At 49.9% G+C, this 20,822-nt stretch overlaps 1 protein-coding gene across 1 annotated transcript; it reads right to left on the bottom strand.

Moving 5' to 3' along the window:
* Positions 1–280: 280 nt before the first annotated feature.
* NLRP1 (NLR family pyrin domain containing 1) lies at positions 281–17,273 on the bottom strand (the record flags this gene model as incomplete). Its single annotated transcript, XM_082374461.1, is given in 11 exon segments — positions 281–5,768; positions 6,603–6,728; positions 7,258–7,520; positions 9,997–10,220; positions 11,496–11,590; positions 11,594–11,661; positions 12,221–12,312; positions 14,444–14,532; positions 16,276–16,447; positions 17,024–17,218; positions 17,263–17,273. Coding segments are annotated over 11 exon segments (1,512 nt in total). The 3' UTR covers positions 281–5,591.
* Positions 17,274–20,822: the final 3,549 nt, after the last annotated feature.

Raw genomic sequence — 20,822 nt, 5'->3', positions numbered from 1 at the left:
GCTTCAGCCCCCAGCCTGTTGCAGAGGTTGGCTGTCCAGGTTCAATCTCCAGGACGCTCCAGGGCTGGCGCCTCAGGAGTCTGTGTGCACCCTGCCCCGTTTCCATGGCAACCGGACGCGGGGCGCAGGAAGGAGGGGGTGCGAGCTGCTAACTGGGACCCAGGGGCGCGGAAAGGGGACTTGGGGCCAAAGAAGCGGAAGTGCAGGCGGCCAGGATCCCAGCTCCGCGCGGAGCTTCCCCGAGGAGTTATTTCTCCTTTTAAGAGAAATATTGTGGGGTCTTTTTTTAATTTTAAATTTTAATACATGAAAAATCTAATACATAATCTTTGTAGAAAACGTGAAAGTTAGAAAGCACTATAGCAAAAAGGGTAGCAAAATAAAGGCTCCCACAATCCCGAGGCCCAGAGGTAGCTCGGTTGACGTGGTGGTGCTTTTCCTCCTGCTCCTCACCCACGAACGCAGTATCCCAGTCTTTTGGGTGTCTCACATATGATTAGATTAGGAACAAGTACTTTCAAAGGTTGCCATACCTGAGCCGGTCCACCCCCTCCGCCCCCATCCCCAGGCTCCTCTTGGCATCCCCAAGGCCCTTGCATGGCTTCCACTGGTACTGCCACAGACTGCTGGGTACCACAATCTCCTGGCACCTCTGTTGCACCCAAGGTTCCAAGGCTGGTGGGTGTTTCCTTGTGGTATGTGGGGAGAGCAGCCACTAGGACTTAGTTGGGTCCCAGTGGTTTGGAGGGGTGCACCAGCAGGCCCTGTCAGTCGCAGCAGACCAGACTCAAACTGCCATCAGGGAACTCATTCCCTCCTGCCACTGAAAGGCCCAGGGGGAACCAGGACCAGTGTGCTGAAACAATGTCACCAGGGTGCTGTCTCTCCATCTTACAGATGGTCAGGGACTTCTTGCAGGGCAAGAGCCTACTACATAGTGGTAGGTACTCAGATAAAATTTGTTGAATGAATCGCAATGATTGAATGGCTGTTAGCAGCAGCAGGATCACATGCTCACAGTTTAGCAAGTCTAGCTGAAAGAGCTTCTAGTTGGCTAGAGGTGGAGAATATGGAACCCACATACACTGTGGTTGGGAATGTAAAAGGGTGCAGCAACTTTGGAAAACAGTCTGGTAAATTTCATAAAAATTTAAACATTCACTTACCTTACAACCCAGGACTTCCACCCCCAGTTTTCTGTCTGAGAGAAATGAAAACATATGTCTACCTAGAGACTACATGAATGTCCATAGCAGTGTTACTGGTAATAGCCCCAAACTGGAAACAATCCAAATGTCCGTCATATGGTGAATGAATAAACAAAGTGTGGTTTATCTATGCAGTTGGATAATATTCAACAATAAAAAGGAGTGAACTACTGAAATGTGCTACAACATGGATGAACCTCAAAAACATTACACTAAGTGAAAAAAACCAGATGAACATGGACACGGAGTGTATGATTCCATTTCAATGAAATGTCCGGAAAACAGCAATGAGAGATCACTTCACACTTGTCAGAATGGCTATCATCAAAATCACAAATGTTGGGCAGGATGCAGAAAAAAGGGAACCCTCGTATGGGTCAGCCTTGTCAGTGCTGAGAAAACTGGTACCACCTCTGAGGGAAGCAATTCAGCAAGACATAGAAAGTCAGGAGGATATCCATGTCCTTTGATACAATCATCTCACTCCTTAATAACTGATTTCAAGACAGTGATCTAAAGGATAAAGAAAAGCTCTCTGCAGAAAGATGCGTACTGTTTGTCATGGCAAAAAATTGGAGCAAACTCAATGTCGGAACAAGAGGGAGAATGGCTAATTAAATGATGGTGTATCCACTGCACGGTATCGTGCACAACCATCGGAGAGGTTATTCTGAAAACTCTCAAGTAGCTTGAGGGATGCTTGTGATGATCTAAATCAAAGTCAAAAAAGCAAGATTTAAAACCACGTGTGCTAGGATGACAACAAGATGAAAATGTATTCCTGCAGAGAAAGGCTGAAGTGAAAAGAGTAAATATGGTCATTTTTGAATTGTTTGGATGGTGAGATCATGGGGCAATTTCTTTCTCATTTTTCCAGACTTTGTGTACCGTTGTTATATTATTTTTTGTGCAACAAAAGCAATTAACAGATGAGAAAATCTAAGAAATGGAGCCAGTGGCCACTTGTAGGATTAACAATACCCTGCAATGTTCTGATTGGTGCCCACGCAGACTAAGGACCTTATCCAAGTGTCTGGATGGCCCTACATTGCCTAGCAACCACCTGCTCAACAGCGGTTGCTAGGAAACCTGGGACAGAGCCAGGACTCCTAATACCCAGTGCCCATAGTGCTGCCAGCCTCTTCCCCTTGTTACCGAAAGTTCGGCCTCTCTATACACCGGTGCAGAAATCAAATCTTGGAGACAGAGTTTTGGGTGAAGTAGAAAAGGATAGCTTTGTTACTTTGCCAGGCAAAGGGGGACACATTGGCTTCTGCCTCAGAAAACTATGTGTCCTGACCCAGGAGGATTTGATGAGGGGTTTTATAACAGTGGTTCAAAGGTGGGGTCTCCAACAAGATTAGGGTGTGAGCAGGGCCTGCACTCCCTTAATCTCGTCTCAGCTGGTTGGATCTCCTAATCTTGATGAGCTTCTCTGGTCCCTTTAATCTTGTCTCAAGTGGTTTCTTGGCTGCTTCTCCCTTGATTAGCAACTGTTTGAATCTGCCCTTTGGAACTCAGGGAAGGTCATGGAGGCTGGAGTCTTGCCTACAAGAAACGGGGGACAAAAAAGGGCCTCTGTCCCCGGGAGCCCCACAGGGCCCCGCTTGGTTTCACCCTCAAGTTCTGTACCTAGTGTTATGCTCCCATCTAGCCATTCCTCTTCCTCTCCTGCTTTCCTCCTCCAGGTTCCCTATCTGCCTGAGGCTAACTTGCCAGCAGCACTCGATGGGTCCCCACAGCCATAGAGCCCACCACAGTGCAGGTGATCACAGGTTCCTTGGGACCGATTAGGGCCTGGACCAGAGTATGTGCATGGCTTAAAGCTTAAGTCTGCAGTTATCTCATCATTGAGACAAGTATTGCCAGCAGCCTCTAAGGGGCCCTAGCCCTAGCAAACTCTTCTTCCCACGGGAGGGATTCTCTCACTAGAGGCATTGAGATCAGCTTAGGGCTCCCACCACCCCAGCGAAGGCCTGACCCAGAGGAAGCATTAAATCCATGACCCTTGAACAAATTCTTTGATGGGAGTCATGGGACATTTCCCTGTTCTAAGTAGCTCACTTTAAAGAGAAAGAAAATTCATCTAGGGTGGATTCATCTCAACACAATGATCCTGGAGGACCCCCAATCTTCCACTATTGTTGAGAATGATCCATTCCCATCACCTCCTCCGTGTTAACTCTACCATCACCTCCATCTTGAGGAAGTCACCTTCCACCTCTAGCTGATCCCCAGTGACCGCCAGGGTGAGCTGATGGCAAACATGAAATGCAGCCCGAGGGATACCTAGACAGGGATGGGCCCCTTATAAGTGGGAATGTTGGTGTGAGTGAATGAACCTGCCCTGTGCTCAGCTGTGGATGGTTCCCTGGCTCACAGAGGCCTTCTTGGAATGGGTCCCAGCTCCATCACTGGGGCCTAGATTACCTTTTGCTGACCTACCTGCAAATCAAAAGGATCAGTGTTATTTCCAGTGTCCATGATCTGAGATTCTGAAGGATCGCACATGTCTTCTGTGAACCAAGGAAGTTGGGGAGACAACCAGGTAAAGGTCAGGCCCTCTCTTCCAGGTTGGGATAATGGCACACCTGATTGTTGGCCAAATTGGTAACAGCAGGAGCAGACTGAGAGGAGTTTGGCGGGGGGTGGGGTGTGGGGTGAGGGGGAGGTAGATCTTACACGTTTGATCCTATTTTTTATAAGACAGTCATAAACCCTGTGTGTGTGTTTGCATGTATTGTTTAAAAGATTATTCATGACAATTGTTCAAATAGGCAGATTTTATCAAGGACTATTGTGATAGGTATAGGAACTGCTGCCATAGGGTTTGGCAGGAGGGGAGAGAGATTGGGCTCAACTGTGAATACAAGGAAAAGTTGGGGATTTATAGCCAAGGAGCAGAGTGGGGTGGCTGGGGGGTGGGGTAGTGGTAGTGGTGCCAGTGGTGTGTTTGTCAGTGGGTGGAAAATTACTAACAGGACAGGGTAATTCTTTGCTGCAGGATTGTTGCTGATGGCAGGCCAGAGTGATCAGATATCACCTGGAGGATGCTGGCGGATGAGGAATTTGCTCAGATAGCAAGGGTGGGCAATTCTGGATAAACTAAGTTAGCAGGATTCTAGCTAAAATTGGACAATGCAAAGAAAGACACAGAAGTCCAAAAGTTAAGGCCCAGTTGGGAAGAGGATTCAGAGGAACCCAAGTTAAGTTTGGTCAAGGAGAGACTTTGTTAGTCCCTATATAAACATATATGATTATAGAGATAGGAAAAAGGTGTGAAAGGACACACATAAGGTTGTTATCAGAATTCCTGCATTTGTAGGGCATCCGATGAGTTAAGTAATTTTCTCAAAATCACCCAGCAAGTAAGGGCCCCAGTGGGGCTGGTGAGTTCTCTACCTGTGTCTGTACCCAAGCCATGACTGGGTAAAGCTCATTCTCTTTCTGCCACACCATGACACCTGTTTGTAGCAGCTCAAGAGGCAGCGTGACCAACAACTGACAAAGTCTGACTGTCCTAAGAAGGACTGTCCAAGAGATTTTGGTTCTTGGGCGTGTTGGTGTTGGATTAAGAGACTGTAAAGCTTCTTCCATTCCTGAAAGTTCAGTATTTGGATTCCCTCTTGCGTCCCTTGAAAACACCTGAATGATCCCAGTTAGAGTATCTGATATTGCCCAAACCGGCTTAATCCACACAACTTTGCAACTATCTAGTTCTTACTCTTTCATTTAACATCCAAGCTCTCATGAGAAACTTTGCCAAAAACCTTGTGGGTGTCGAAGTCTATGAATTCAAGGGCAGGGTGGAGACATGGTGCGTGCGCGAGAGAGAGCACAGGGCTTAGAGTCAGATTAACTTGAGTTCAAATTCTGGTCATACCAGGTGTTATGTAACTAGGAAATGCCACACAACTCCCTGGACTATTTCTTCTCATCAGCAAATTGTGATAATACAAACTTCCCCCCACACATACACATACACTTTGATTGACTTTCTCTCTCCCACCTTTGTGCTCCCTGGACTTGACTTTACCTGGTTTCACCAAGGCTTCCCATACCACAGTCCCATCTTTCTTTTTTTTTTTTTTTTAATTAATTAATTAATTTATTTATTTATTTTTGGCTGTGTTGGGTCTTTGTTGCTGCGTGCAGGCCTTCTCTAGTTGTGGCGAGTGGGGGCTACTCTTTGTTGCGGTGCATGGGCTTCTCATCGCGGTGGCTTCTGTTGTTGTGGAGCACGGGCTCTAGGCACACAGGCTTCAGTAGTTGTGGCACGTGGGCTCAGTAGTTGTGGCTTGCGGGCTCTAGAGCACAGGCTCAGTAGTTGTGGCACACGGGCTTAGTTGCTCTGCGGCATGTGGGATCTTCCCGGACCAGGGCTCAAACCCGTGTCCCCTGCATTGGCAGGCGGATTATTAACCCCTGCGCCACCAGGGAAGTCCTAGTCCCATCTTTCTTGTTTCTCATTTGCAACCTGATCCTTGACCTCAAATGGCCAACGCAGAACTCAGAGAACAGCTGGGATTCTTTGGGGCTCCGATAGCAGAGCTCTAGCTCCTGCAGAGAGAAAGAACCTCCCTGTGAGAAGCCACGATTCATCCTGCGAATAAGGTCTTTCTCCCCCTGACACATTCTTGGCCCTGCTCAACCCCATAGGAACACTCTGACCGTCTCCTGTACTGAAAGTAACTGCCACCTTTAGACACTGCTCTTTAAATGTTCCACAAACCCTCAGAAGGATAAGCACAGCTGGGTACCCCATGCATGAGTCAGGACTCATCCTTAAATGTACTGTTCACACATTCTAACCCAGATCCTTCTTCCTCCATCTCCGCCCTCCCAGCTAAACGAGTGACTGCTATTTAAGCAATTACAGCTTTATCCTTGTTGGGTCTGCCCTGCCTAGAGATAAGATTTGCTGAGGTTCCCACTCACAGAATTGCCCCTGTTTTCTGATAACACCCAACTAGAGCAAACCTCCATTTCCTTAGACCTTCCCCCAAATTACCCAACCAAGGCCCAGATCCTATAATAGGTTCTCCCTACCTTTGTACTGAGAGGCCCCGTGGTTCCCCAGGGTGTGTGTTCTCCCCCTGCCACGAGTCCTAAACCCAGCGTCTTCAGCTGCAGGTGTGTTCATGGTGGTTTTGACTGGAGATCATTGACACCCTGTAGCCCAGCCCTTCCCAATGTTGTCTCCATCCTGAGTGTGATCCTGCCCCCAACTCCCTTCCTCCCAATCTCTGAAGCATTCCTGCTCACCCTAAATCCCACTCGATGTCTGCCCAACCCCAGTTCACCCCGTCCCTGGGAAAGCTCTGAGACCTGCCCACAGGTATCCCCAAGCATGACCTCTGACCCTGGTGAGGGCCAAACATCTGGGCGGCTCACCTCCGGCATTATTTCCAGCTTCTCCGAACCAGACACAGTGTAGCGGGAGCCCATGTAAAGCGGGGTCAGCGGGGGCGGCTTGTGTATTCGCACAAAGTGGAACTTCTTTTCTTCGTCATCTATGGCCTGAGGAGTGTACAGAACAAGGATCAAGGGAGGAGGTATGTCTGGCATCCCAGAGATCCCACCCTACGGAATCTGGTCTGAACAAAGTGAGATGGTGCTTCCGTGTGTGTGTGTTGGTGGAGGGGGCTATACCACCCCCGCTGGCCCCTCACCCCCCATGCATTGCTACACAGAGAGCCCCATGCTTGGCCTCTGCTATACTCAGGGTGGGAATCGGGGCGTTGCTGGAGAAGACATGGGAATGGGGGAAAGGAGACAGTTCTAAGCATGGAGATCGCTCATCTTTTGACTCCTGGGAAGAGGCTTGTCCAGAGATGAGTGACAGAGCAGCAAAGCCAGCTGGAGGAGACCTTAGGGAGCCAGACCAGACCATGGCGGAGCAGGGGCAGGATTATTCACCCACTCCAAGGCTCCTGCTTATAAGAGGCCCATCCTTATTCCCAGTTGACCCATCTAGGGGGCTCTCTGGTTACATTTCCTGTTTGCTGTCAGCCCACCCTGGCCCGACCTTTCTGGCTCTTACTGCCACCTTCGGAACGGAGCAGTCACTGGGGATCAGGTAGAGGTGGAAGGTGACTTCTTCAGGATGGAGGTGATGGTAGAGCAACACAGTGGAAGTGGTGGGAATGAAGCGCAGAGCAGCGTGGACCACCCTCAGTAGAACTCCCACGGGCGAGAAGCTGGGGTTTTCCAGGACGGTGTAATATGGCGCCACCCTGGCTGGCTTCTCCAAGAGCACCCCCTCTTCTTTGAAGTGGGCCACTTGGAACAGGGGGATGTCCACGTAGTTCCCTGTCAAAGAATGGATTCAAGAGGCAAGGACTTAGTGCCCTCACTGAGTCTGGCTTGGCTGGGGGAGTGATGTCCCCAGGTGCAGGCTCAGTGGCCTTCCTGGGGGGCCCAGCCAGGGAAGCCATCATGTGGGGACTTTGGGCAATACTGTCTCTAGGGTGGGAGCACTGCAGAAACTCCCTGTAGCCAAACCCATACAGAGTCCCAGTCCCTGGCCCTGGAGCTGGGAAGGCTATTGACCCCATGGTTACCTGGCTGGTATGGATTCTGTAACTGTGAGGGCCATTGAGTGATGCTGACAGGTTTGACTCCAGGCAGGTGGAGGGCAAGGAGGAGGAAGGGGCAGTGAGGAAATGGAGTGGCCAAGGGTAGTATACCCTTGTGCCTGCAGCACAGGTCTCTTCCTATTTTTCTTGGTGTAACCTTGGCTATGTTCTCGGTTTCTAGCATCCTTTGGTCACTGCCATTTTTTTTTTTTTTGAAAGACTTGTTGCCTAATCTTTTGTTAAGTCTACAAGCTACTCAAGAATCTTCCTATATATTCCTTTTCTGCCTAAATCAGCCACAGTTGATTTGCAGCCAAGACATCTGACCAGGCATGGACATTGATGAGCCTGAGATGAAGACAGAGTTTACGGGATGAAGGTTGGAGTCCTAGCTCCATCCCTGAGTTGCTTGGCAACTGCTGCAATGCAGTGGTTTCTGGGCAGCAGAGGGACATCCAGCAAACCAGACAAAGCCCTTAGGCTGCACGGGCACCAATCAGAACATTGCTGACTGACGTTAATCCCAGAAGGGGCCATGCAGAGCGTATTAATTGCTTTTTTTTGTGTGTGAAGGTAATACCACAGTGGTGTATACAATCTGAAAAAATGCTGAAGAATTCACCAAATACAACTATAATTACCATCCCTTTTCCAAAGTATAATTTGGAAAGTATAATTACTTTCCCTTTTCCACTAGTTTTTCTTTGAAGCAACACCTTTTCATGTTTCTGTCATAGCCCATGGATTTTTTGGATTTCTCATTCTGAGAAGTCACATCTTTTAGCAATCCTAGAAATTTCTTGGCAGTTCTCTCTTTGACTATTTCATCTTCTCCATTCTCTCTACCATATCCTTCCAGAATTCTGATTAGATGTATGTTAGGCCTTCTCATGGTATCCTCCATGTCACTTAATCTTTTTTTTTTCTTTATGTTTTCCTATTTTCTTTAATTAGCTTGTTACCAAATTTGATTTATCATTTTTGATGGTTTATTGCTTTTTCCCCTAGACTATTTCTTTAAGCAAATGAAACATACGTATTTTGTGTTCTGTTTCTGATAACACAAAATGTCTGAAGTCTTTATGGGACCAATTCTTATTTATTTATTTATTTTAAAATAGATTTATTTATTTTATTTATTTTTGGCTGTGTTGGGTCTTTGTTGCTGCGCGGGCTTTCTCTAGTTGCGGCGAGCGGGGCTACTCTTCCGTGTGGTGCGCGGGCTTCTCATTGTGGTGGCTTCTCTTGTTGTGGAGCACGGGCTCTAGGTGCGTGGGCTTCAGTAGTTGTGGCACGCGGGCTCAGTAGTTGTGGCTCGTGGGCTCTAGAGCGCAGGCTCTGCAGCTGTGGTGCACGGGCTTAGCTGTTCCACATGCGGGATCTTCCCAGACCAGATATCGAATCTGTGTCCCCTGCACTGGCAGGTGGATTCTTAACCACTGCACCACCAGGGAAGTCCCGGGACCCATTCTTATTTTATTTAAAAAAATTTTTTTTTAAATTTATTTATTTATTTATTTAATGGGACCAATTCTGGTACCTATGTTTCTGCTGGTTCTCATTTATGGTGCCTTGTTGACTGTTTGTAATTTTTGACTGTGAGCTTATATTTCTTGGAACTTTCTCTGTGGGAAGTCTTTGGAGGCGACAGAGGTAACTGCGTTACCCTTTATGACTACATCTCCTTCTGGAAAGCCCCTCTTTCATGGCTCCAGCTTGCAAATGGAGTCTGGTGACACTGTTTCTTCTCCCTGCCTGTAGGAGAAGCAATGGCTTCCCATTTGTCATTAGTCTCCAGGGACCCCAACATTCCTTGTTAGTTCACTTAACCTTAGTTAGTTCACTTAGCCTTACTTTGTAAATAGTCCTATCTTTGAAAAATCTTTTTGAAAATCTCAACTGAGTATATAATCTGTTTCCAATCTATGTAAAGAAAACTTAATAAATGCTAGTTTTTATTGTACTTTCTATTTAGGGAAACTTTCAAGTAATTCAGGCAAAAATAATTATGAGCCTGGGGACAAAATTGCTTCAGAAAGATATGCCCAGAGCACCATGGAATGAGAGGAAAGCTGTCTCCACTTCTGCAACCCTCTCTCAGGCTCCCTAAGGAAACCACGAGTTCCTCCCTCAGGACATCACCATCCAAAGCCTCATTCAGGCCCGTTCTTACCACCATCACCTTGCTTCCGCACCTCCCTCTTGCTCACCTTGGAGGGCCACAAAGTGAGGGAGGTACACAGCTGCCACGGCTCCTGGCTCAGCCTTGATGTCAAACAGAGGCCCTGCAACCATCCAGCTGTGCTGTGGGAATGTCCTGTTCAGGAACTGGTCCCAGGCACAGAATTCAATTTCAATGGTCACTGGCCCTCTCACCACAAAGCGGAGACCGGTGTTGGGCCAGTGGTAGAAGCTGGCCACGGGGAAGTGAACTCTGGGAAAAATGGGGAGAAGTGGACGCTGAATTACTCTACACAAATTCACTGAGCATCTACCAGATCCTGTGCCAGGCACTACGGATCCTGTGGAGTGGCTCTAAGCCCAGACGTTGAAGTCAAATGGATTTGGGTTTGAATACTGACTCCTTTGCTCTCTGACTGTGGATCCCTGAGAATGATATTGAACCCCCCTAATCTCAGTTTCCCCATCTGTAACTAGGGTACAGTCATGAGTAATCAGTGACCTAATGCATGTGGATAGCTTAATACATGCCTAGGGGTGGCTGGCTGTTTCTGTAACGATGATGATGATAATGAAATAGGAAAGTGTTCTTGTTTTTAAAGGGCTATTTGCCAATAATAAATAACAATCTGCATGGTAATATTAATGATAAACCGTTGGAGCTGAAAACAACACTTTACAGTGTTCTTAAGTGACTTTCCCAAGGTTCCCCATCTGGTAAATGGTAGATGTCAGCTTCTGTAGATGTTAAGTTGGGAGTGATAGTCTCTCCCAGCTGTGATAATGTCTGTGACGGTGAACGGCAATGTGTTATGTGAGAGATCATGACAATGGTTATAATTTATTACTCATGACTGTAAACCCTGGAAGGCAGGGCTGTCATATCCATCTCAGGGCCCCCCCTGTTACTAGCATGGAACTTAGCACACAGTAGATATTAATGAAACAGGAGCATATAGATGAAAAGAGATTTAGATGAGATTTGAGACATAAGTCAAATACAATGAGTGGACTTTGGATCGTGTTTAGGACAAATCATCTGCAAAGACACACTTTAGACAATTGAGCACATTTGAATATGGATTGGGTATTAGATGATACAAAAGGCTTATTGTAAATTTTGTGAGATGTGAAAATGGCATTGTGGTTATGGAAGAAAAGGTCTTTATTTGTACTTTTTGAAAGGTATCACAAAATATTTAAGGATAAAATCACCCGATGCCTTGGATTTAAAATAACAACAAAAAGGAGGGGGGAAGTGAATAGTTGAAACAAATTTGGCAAAAATGGTTGTTGAAGCTGGTTAATGGGTATGTGGAAGTTCTCTGGACTCTACTTTTGTGTCTATTTAAAAAATTTTTGTAGCAAAACCTCTTTTTCCATAGTAAAAGCACCAACCCAGTATCTCAGCCCTGTCCCTGCATGGTGGCTTGGCAGGGGGCCGGGGGGGACCCAGTGGGCCATGAGTGGGGAGCAGACTCTCTGTGGGGACCCAGGATGGGGTGGGGGACAGGCAGAGCCCCCTCACTCACCGGTAAGGCTCCTCTGTTTGTCAACTACGTCGGTAGCCACAGGCCCTGGGGGACCCCAGAAGTCATCCTCGGTCCCCAGAGACTCCGTGGGTCAGTCCCCCAGAGGGGCAGGAGACGACAGACAGAAGGGTTCCACCTGTGCTACTTCAGGGGCGCTTCCCTCTGGAACAGACAGGGCAGTGGCCAGCTTTAGATTCTCCTGCCTGGCCGCCCCCCGCCCCCTGGGGCTGGACCACGGAGGGGCCGCTCCCAGGACTGGTCTGCCTGCTACCTGAGGAGGCTTAACCCCGTTGCCCCGCTGGCCCCCACCCTCCTCCCTCCCCTTTCCCACTTCCCAGAAGGGTCGCTCTTCCCAGCATGCCCTGGGTGGGCAGCTTGTGAGAGGACCATGGCTCAAAAGATGGATGGGCAGGGATGGAGAGGTGATTCCCAGGCCTCCGAAGCCCAGAGCGGACCTTGGAAGACTGGGCTCCGGTTCAGAGTCTGAGACATGCTATAGATGTTCGGGAGAGGGGCAGCCCCAGCCACCGAGGCTGGGAGAGAGGGAAGCAGAAATCCTGCAAGGTTCCGGAAGTAGAAGATCTCGCAGTCTCTCCTAGGTGGGTGTCCTGCCCCGTCCCACTCCAGAGGCAGGGGGTTGGAGGGAGTGACCTTTCAAAGCTACCACCACCCTCCTGCAACCCCACATCGTGGTGCTCCCAGCCTGGCCCCTTCAAACTACCTGATTCTTGTCTCTGCTGCTTGAGTGAGGACATGTTATCACTCGTCCCTCCTCCACCTGGGCCCTCATTAGGGATCGTCAGACTTGGCTTCCTAGACGGAATTCATTCTCCCTGAGATCTTGGGAGGATGCTGGGGGCTGTCTACATGACATCCCCACTTGAATTCAACTCATCTGAATTTAAACTCATGGTCCCCGTTGGGCTTCTCCCATAGTCCCTGTCTCCACGAATGGCCCGCATCCACCCAGCTGTTTATGCCAGAACTGGGGTATTGTCCTGACTTCTCCCTCGGCCGCTCTGAGAGCTGATTGATCACTTTAATTAATCACCTTGACACCACCTCCAAAGCAGCTCTTTTGTATTCTCTATTTTCTTTTCTATTCTCTCCACCTCCACGGCCTCCACCCTGGTCCCAGGCCCTGGCATCTGTGGCTCAAACCACTGCATCATCCTAAAGAGTTCCTTGCTTTTGCTCTTGACTCCCTCTGGTCCATTTTTCACTCAGCAGCTGACCTGAAAGTGTGAATCTGGCAGCACTTCACTGCTAAAGCCCTGAAATGTCTATTGCTTTGGGGGGTAAGATAAAAAGTTCTTAACATGGCCCCAAAGGTGTTAGGTCCTGTGCCCCTGGCCCCCGCCCCCAGCCTCACCTGTGCCACTCCAACTGCTCACTTACCTCTAGACCAGTGGTTCTAAAGCTGGTGTTAAAAATCACCTGGAGGCTGGTTAGAACACAGATTCCCAGGCCCACCCCAGAGATTCTGACTCAGCAGGTCTGGAGTGGGGAAATTTCTACCGAGCGCCCAGGTGATGCGATTCTGACGCTGCTGGTCTGCGGACCACACTTTGAGTAGCCCTGCTCCAGGTCCCTAGCCTCCTATTCCTCAAAGAAGCTAAGCTCAGTGCCTCTACTGAAAGTAAAACGTGGACCAGCTGAAACTGGTTTTGCCTCCTTAAATATGTTGATTGATTAATCCAGCCTTGAGTTATTTTACAGAGACAGCACTGCACATGTGCAAGACCATGGGAACCCATGTCGCCAAGATGACCCCAGAACCAAGAATCTTCAGTCTGTGGAACTCAAAGAATAGAAATGTTGCCACAGGAGCCCTTTATGGAGTAAGAAGTCCTTCAAAAAAGGAAAATCTGGCTTCCAGCCGCGCAAGTAGCTTGTATGGCTGATTCGATTCTAGCCAGTCAGCTTCCAAGTGTGAAATTTCTCTAACCCTTTAAATGTCACCCTGGACCCTGGATCGAGAAGACAGATGTGGGAGCCTCACCCCCTGTGTCCTTGCTGGTTGACCTAGCAATAAAACCCTTTCCTTTCTCAAAAGCTGGTGTCCTAGTCTTGGCTTCTGTGCACATCGGGCAGCAGACTCTTGATCGGCACAAAGACCTCTGCCGGGAATTGACCCCTTCTCGGCCCAGCTAACCCCTCCCAGCGTTCAGAGCTCAGCTCAGCTGCTTTGGATAGAGTCCAGTAGGCCCATCAATGTGCTCACAGGAGCCCGAGTGTAATTCTGCAGGCGGGGGGATAACTTGTACCTGTCTCACTGCTGGGCTGAGCCCCTGAAGTTGGGTCTTTGTTCACTGCTGGGTGCCTAACACATTGTGGGGCTGCAGGGAATGTTGTTCTGTGATGAATGGGTCCTCCTCCTAAGCCTGGGAGCCCCTTCCTTTCCATTTTAGGCGAGGCCTGGCACCCAAGGACCTGGGGACAGATGACCTTTGCAGTCACGGGCCGAGATAGACAAAACAGGGAAAGCATGGAGCTGCAGCAGATTCCCCGGGGAGGAAGAGGGACTCTCCCGTCTCTGGGGCTCACCTCTCAAGCCTGGAGTGTGTGTATATGTGTGTAGGTGTATGGGGGGGCATGGGGGTGGTATTTCCCCTCCAAGGCCCTCTCTCTTTGTCTTTGTCTCCCCCTCGTGGTCATTGCTTTCCATGTTCCAAATCTCACCCACGCACCCATGCACTTTTTTCCATTTGTTCATCTTTTTCATCTCATGGAATGGTTTAAGCAGAGGAGTTGAATGATTCTATTTGCACTAAACAAACAACCAGACCTCACTCTGGCTGCTGTACTTTGTTGGTTTCTTCCCAGCTCTGCTGTCTCTGCCTCCACCCCACATTTCTTTCCCTATCTCTTGGCTCTGGACCAGCCTCAAGGACTCAGCTGGGCCTGGATAGGCAGGAGGGAGTTCTGGGTCTCCCCACCTTACCGTATCCTGGAGATGCGCAGCTGAGGCTTCTCCTCCTTCAGGACCCTCAGTGTCTCTGTCACCTGCTCGCTCAGCTGGGTCTGATCTAGCTTGCAAGCACAAAGGAAGCCTGGTTCGGCCAGGATCCCCATGCGATCCCGAGGTCCTCGGGGCTCACAGTTGTGGAATCTGCCACCTCCCACGGGAACCTGTCACAGATTGGGTTCCCTGGGAATCAGGCTCTGAGATGGAAAGTAAAGTGAGGTTCACTGGCTCAACACCAGGACGAGGGAAGGCGGGAAGCAGGTCTGGGCAGATGGAGAAGTTGGGTTGCGATGCAGTCTCAGTGGAGACCTCAGCCGGCTCTACAGGGGCCTCTGAAGTCGGGATGACCCCTCAGAGCTCTCCCAAATTGGGATGAGGGGCTGGGTCTTTATATCCCAACACCAGTCAGGCATTGGATGCAGGCCACACCAGGGAGGGGACGCGACCTTGGGTGAGGTGGCCCTCGCTGGCAGAGGCCATCCCGGTAGCTGGCTGCCAGTAGCATTCCCAGTGACTCGGGGTTACATCTTCATTCCCAGGGGGCATCTGGGCAGCGCCTCACAGCGTCCACCACAGAACACTCATTCCCCATGGCCTCAAAATGACCACCCAGGGGTAGGTCCTGGGGTTTCCTGCCCAGAGGCTAGAAGTTTTGCTGGGAAGAGAGCGCCCGGTTTCCATTCTCATAGGCCTTGTGTTCTGGGCTTTCCGTCAGATCAGGGACACCTGTTGCCCTCGCTGGGCCTCCGTGGCCTCACCTCTAACACAGGTGGACCTGGTCTGCCTGTTGTGAGCCCATGGACAAGGCAGGGGGAAAGACCCTGCACACTGTAAAGGGCGGTGCACGCTTCACTCATTGCTGCTATCAGAGCTAGTGTCCCCTAGGGAGGGGATGGAGCCCCCCCGCGTAGATGGTTATCCCTCCCAGTCAGTCCTGGGGCTCTGAGAGGAAGGAAGCAGAAACCTTCGCAGGACGACCGAGGGCGGGCTGCTCTGAGGCAGCCCAGATCTGACCAGTAACCGGTGAGCTGGGCCCTGAATCCAGCTCTGCCCGCAAAGGCCAGGCTCTGGAGAGGCTTGCGTTATGGGGCCAGAAATGCTTGGTGGGGAATGGCCTGGTACTCCCCTGGTGTGTATGGTTGGAATCAACTTTGGGAGACCTGCAGACTGTTGCCCCTGACGACTCCTTCAGCCTGAGAGCCCACGAGGGAGGCCTGGCTGAGGACGGCCAGGGCCCAGGCTCTGCAGACCCCTCCGAGGGCCCACTAGAGCTCGAGGGCAGGGCCAGACGGGGCGGGACGTGGAGGGTCTGGAGCCCGTCAGCTCTCTGAGCGTGTGACAGGGCCTCAGCCAGGAGCTGCAGGGAAGGGTTCAGCCAGGAACAGCCAGTGGGCGTGTGGTCAGGAGGTGGAGGAGAGAGGATATGGCCGGGAGGCGCCGTGGGGAGTGGCGCTCAGAGCAGAACATCACCCTCGGGGCCTGCAGGGCGGACGTGAGGGCTGGGCACTCGCTGCTCTGAGCCCGTTTCTGTCTGAGCCCTGTCCTAGTGTTTCCATGTATCTTATTCCATTATAGTCTATGAAGTGGACATGACAGTCCCATCAGACAGATAAAGAAATCAAGTCTCAGATGAAGAGCCGCCCAAGTCACACGGCCTAAGTAAGTGGTAGAGCTGGCGAGGAACCCAGGCTGGCCATGCATTTGTCTTTCCCTTTGCCTTCCCCTGTCCCATTCCACAGCACTTGCATCCCTTGCTACCCTCAGCCCCATTCCCTGCCCTCTGACCAGAAGGGACCCACAGGGCCTCACCACAGGAGTGTGAGTTGGCAGGTAGGCTGTCTGAGCCCTTCACAGAGCAGCCTCATGCCGAGGTCATCCAGCTTGTTCTGCTGCAGGTCTAGCTCGGTCAGGCTGGGGCTGGACCCGAGCACGGAGGCCAGGTCCTGGCAGCAGCCGGACGTGAGGCCGCAGCTGACCAGCCTTCAGGGAAGACACATAGGGGCCCCCAGTCAGGCCCTCTCCTCGGGGTACCTGGGGTCTGGTTTCCCTTTCTAGTACCCATGGCCCTTTGGGGGTTCTGGGGTGACGTTAAAGGGAGATAAAGACCTGACTGGCCTGCAGGAAGCTGGGAGATTTAAATTTTCCTCTTGCAGCCAAGGAGCCACTCAGGATACAGGCGAACTCCCTTTTCACTCCTGTGTGATCCCCGTGAATCCTGCCCACTCACCCTATCAACCTTGTATGAGTAATTTACTCCGTGTTCCACTGGTATGACTGGATCTCACTGTTAACTGCATCAGCCCTGCCAATTGCCCAGAGTTACCTGACATAGGATGCTTTGGTGGGTTTCAACATTAAGGGCATCTACAATACAGGATGAAAGAAGAGCGAGCTTCTAATATAAGAACAAAAGTCAAGGAGGATTGTGAGGGCATCAGCGGGAATCTCTCGTGGCCCCTGTGAACTCCCACCTTCTCTCTGCCCCGTGGTGGTAGGGCAGCTCGCTCTACCTCCCCGTGCCCACCCCACAAAGTAGTGCCAACGAGGAGCAGTTACAACAGTCGCCGCAGCTCGCAGCTTGGCTGTCTCAGGCCCTGGCAAAGGTGCTCAGCTCCAGTGTCCAGGAGCATGTTGAAGCTCAATTCTAGCTCCACCAGGGTTTGGCTGGCGCTCAGCCCAGAGGCAAGGTCCTTGCAGACTTCAGCCGTGAGGCCGCAGCCGGCCAACCTATGGGAGACACATGCCCGTGGCCTTGAGTTTACTTACCTGTTGATTCCACAATCACCCACAAGCACCCGTTGAGCATCTACTCTGGGCCAGCCCTGTGGGCCAGGCGGAGGTCGGTAAGACCCCTCAGCCCCCAGGCCCCCAGAAATGCACAGGCACTGGGGGATAGACGTAGAAACAAATAACAGTCAGTTTTCGGATCTCTCTCTTTTTTTAATTTTATTTATTTATTTATTTTTATTTATGGCTGTGTTGGGTTTTCGTTTCTGTGCGAGGGCTTTTCTCTAGTTGCGGCAAGTGGGGACCACTCTTCATCGCGGTGCGTGGGCCTCTCACTAGCGTGGCCTGTCTTGTTGTGGAGCACAGGCTCCAGACGCGCAGGCTCAGTAATTGTGGCTCACAGGCTTATGATCTGTGGCTCACAGATCATGTGGGATCTTCCCAGACCAGGGCTCGAACCCGTGTCCCCTGCATTGGGAGGCAGATTCTCAACCACTGCGCCACCAGGGAAGCCCTCGGATCTCTTTTGATCAAAATCCTCCCGTGTTTTCCCAGGTCATCAGAGGTAAATTCAAGGTCCTTGTCCTTGCCTGTGAGATACTGGAGATCTGGCTCCTTGTCATCTCTGTCCTCATCTCATATCCCTTTTAGCTGCATCTTCACTGGCCTCCTCGCTGTTCCTTAAACACTCCAGGCATGGTCCCACCTCAAGTTCTTTGCACCTGCTGTTTCTTCTGCCTGGAACAAGCTTTGTACCTGATATCTCATGGCTTGTTCCCTCACCTGCTTCAGGTCTTTGCTCAAAAGTCACCTTGGTGGAATCTTGCCTCACCACCCTCCCTATTTAAAATTGAACACCCAGGGACTTCGCTGGTGGCTCAGTGGTTAAGAATCCACCTGCCAGTGCAGGGGACACGGGTTCGATCCCTGGTCCAAGAAGATCCCACATGCCACAGAGCAACTAAGCCCGTGAGCCACAACTACTGAACCTGAGCTCTAGAGCCCGTGAGCCACAGCTACTGAGCCCACATGCCACAACTACTGAAGCCCAAGTGCCTAAAGCCCGTGCTCTGCAACAGGAGAAGCCACCGCAATGAGAAGCCTGTGCACCGCAACGAAGAGTAGCCCCCGCTCGCCGCAACTAGAGAAAGCCTGTGAGCAGCAATGAAAACCCAACACAGCCAAAAATAAATAAATAAATAAAATAAAAACAAACCAGTCACTATTTTTTTTAGAACAAGTTGGCACACCGGTTCTTTTTTTTTTTTTTTTAAATTATTAGCACCTTTAAATAATTATTTATTTATTTATCTATTTATTTGGCTGTCTTGGGTCTTCGTTTCTGTGCGAGGGCTTCCTCTAGTTGCTGCAGGCGGGGGCCACTCTTCATCGCGGTGCGCGGGCCTCTCACTATCGCGGCCTCTCTTGTTGTGGAGCACAGGCTCCAGACGTGCAGGCTCAGTAGTTGTGGCTCACGGGCCCAGTCGCTCTGCGCCATGTGGGATCCTCCCAGACCAGGGCTCAAACCTGTGTCCCCTGCATTGGCAGGCAGATTCCCAACCACTGCGCCACCAGGGAAGTCCCATAGATTTGTTTATTTGCTTATTTTCTGTCACCCTCACCTGCCGATAGACTGTTAGTCCCCCGAAGACAGACTCAGACTACTTTGTTCACTTTTGTACTCCCTGTGCCTAAGAAAGTGCCTGGTCCACGCTATCAGCGCAATAAAAGCTGCATGTATGGAATGCTTATCTATTGATATTTCCTCTTTATCTTTCTAAGCAGCTGCTCACTCTGGCCATTAGATGGCACTCAAATACTTTCTGTGCATTGAGACACTGTCCTGTTTGGTTAACAGAGGACCCAGAGGTGCTCTCCCTCTGAGGTCTGAATTTTCAGTTATCTGTTTCTGCTGCTTTGGGTCTTTGCTCCTTCCTGATGCTTCAGGGCCTTTTAGGAGCACGTTAAAAACCCCACTTTTTTAAAATAATGCTAGTTTCTATTAAAACTTAGCATGTGAGGGTAATCATATGTCTCACACCCCACTAGGGTAAAGTGATGTTTCTTTTTTATATTCAAATTATTATGACTTGAACCCAAACCCAGATAACTTCTGGAATTGGCCTCCCTAAAATTTCCCAGCTCCCAGCTACGTCTGAGAGTGTTCCAGGTGTTGCCCCACGGGGATTGTGAAATTGGCCCTCAGTTTCCTTCCTGACCTCCCGTCTTACTACCCTGTGTTGCTTCTGTGGTCTGAGATGCTGTCTCTGTCCCCCTGCGATGCTGGGCCCAGGTGTCTTCTCTGATCCACCAATTCTGGGGGCCCTGCTCTTTTCCTGGCCTCTCTTGAAATGTGGGACAGGCCCTCCCCAGTTCTCCCTGGCACAGCCAAGACCAAGATTGGAAGATATGACTTTGAGTAAGACTCTCCTGAAGGATCAGGATAAAGGAAAGTAACTCCAGCAGTGGGTCACTTACAGTGACAGCTGCTGACATTGTTCCCAGAACCTGCATGTTACGGCTGCCTTTGGTGCCCCTTTCCCAGCTGGCAGCCTTTGTAGCTCCGGCTGGTTTCCATCTGACACTGGCAGACTCTTCTCCACCCTAAAATTCTCCAGTTACCTCCATACCAGGTCAATCTGGCTTCAGACCCACAGAAAGAGAACAAATTCCCCCCTCCCTCCCCAAGTCCACTCCCCTCCCAACACAGGCCCCAGGATTAACCTCCTTCCAGGATGATTGATATGGAAATCCTCTTCCCTTCAGATGTGTGGTTGGTCCAGTAAGGCCATCCCAACAGTCTGACAATTCATTTCCCAAAAGTCTGAGTATTACAGGCTTAGATAAAACTGTGCACTGAACACCAATCATTGAAATCATTTGTTAAAAAATATAATCAAGTTTCCCTCCTGACCCTCCTTCTTCTAATCTTTCCCTCAATGTGAAGTGAAGAAAATATCAGGACTTGGTGTCCATCCTACCATGGTCTGCTTTTAATTTCCCGTGAACTTTGACAAGAACACATACAGTAAGTCCCCTACGTACGAAGCTTCAAGTTGCGAACTTTCAAAGATCGAACGTGCGTTCGAATGTCCAGTCGCATAAATTAGTTCACGTGTCTGGCGTACGTTGTCACGTGCGTGCATCCTCTACAAGTGGTTGTGCAGCTTGCCCTCCGTCTCCTATTGCTTCAGCTCTACCATCTCCCACCTCCTCTCCCTCCTCCAGTCAGTAACTCTTCTTGCCTGTTCACTCGATGCCAGCCCCTGTATGCCAGCTGTTGTACTGTACTACTGTACTTTTCAAGGTACTGCACTGTAAGATTAAAAATGTTTTCTTTATTTTTTGTGTTTGTTTTTTATGTATTATTTATGTGAAAAGTATTATAAACCTATTACAGTACAGTCCTATATAGCCGATTGTGTTAGTTGGATACCTAGGTTAACTGTTGGACTTACAAACAAATTGGACTTACAAACACGCTCTTGGAACTGAACTCATTTGTATGTGGGGCACTTACTGTACACCTCCATTGCCATCTTCAAAGAGCCAACAATACTCTATAGGTACAGAGTATTCTGATTACAGCTTTAGATTTAGGAAAAAAATCCAACCCACTTCTCTAAGG

This window comes from Balaenoptera borealis (assembly GCF_965194805.1).
Source record: "Balaenoptera borealis genome assembly, chromosome: 20".
Classification (NCBI taxonomy): Eukaryota; Metazoa; Chordata; class Mammalia; order Artiodactyla; family Balaenopteridae; genus Balaenoptera; species Balaenoptera borealis.
Note: the sequence above shows the minus strand (reverse complement) of the source record. Positions and strands in the feature narration are given on the sequence as shown.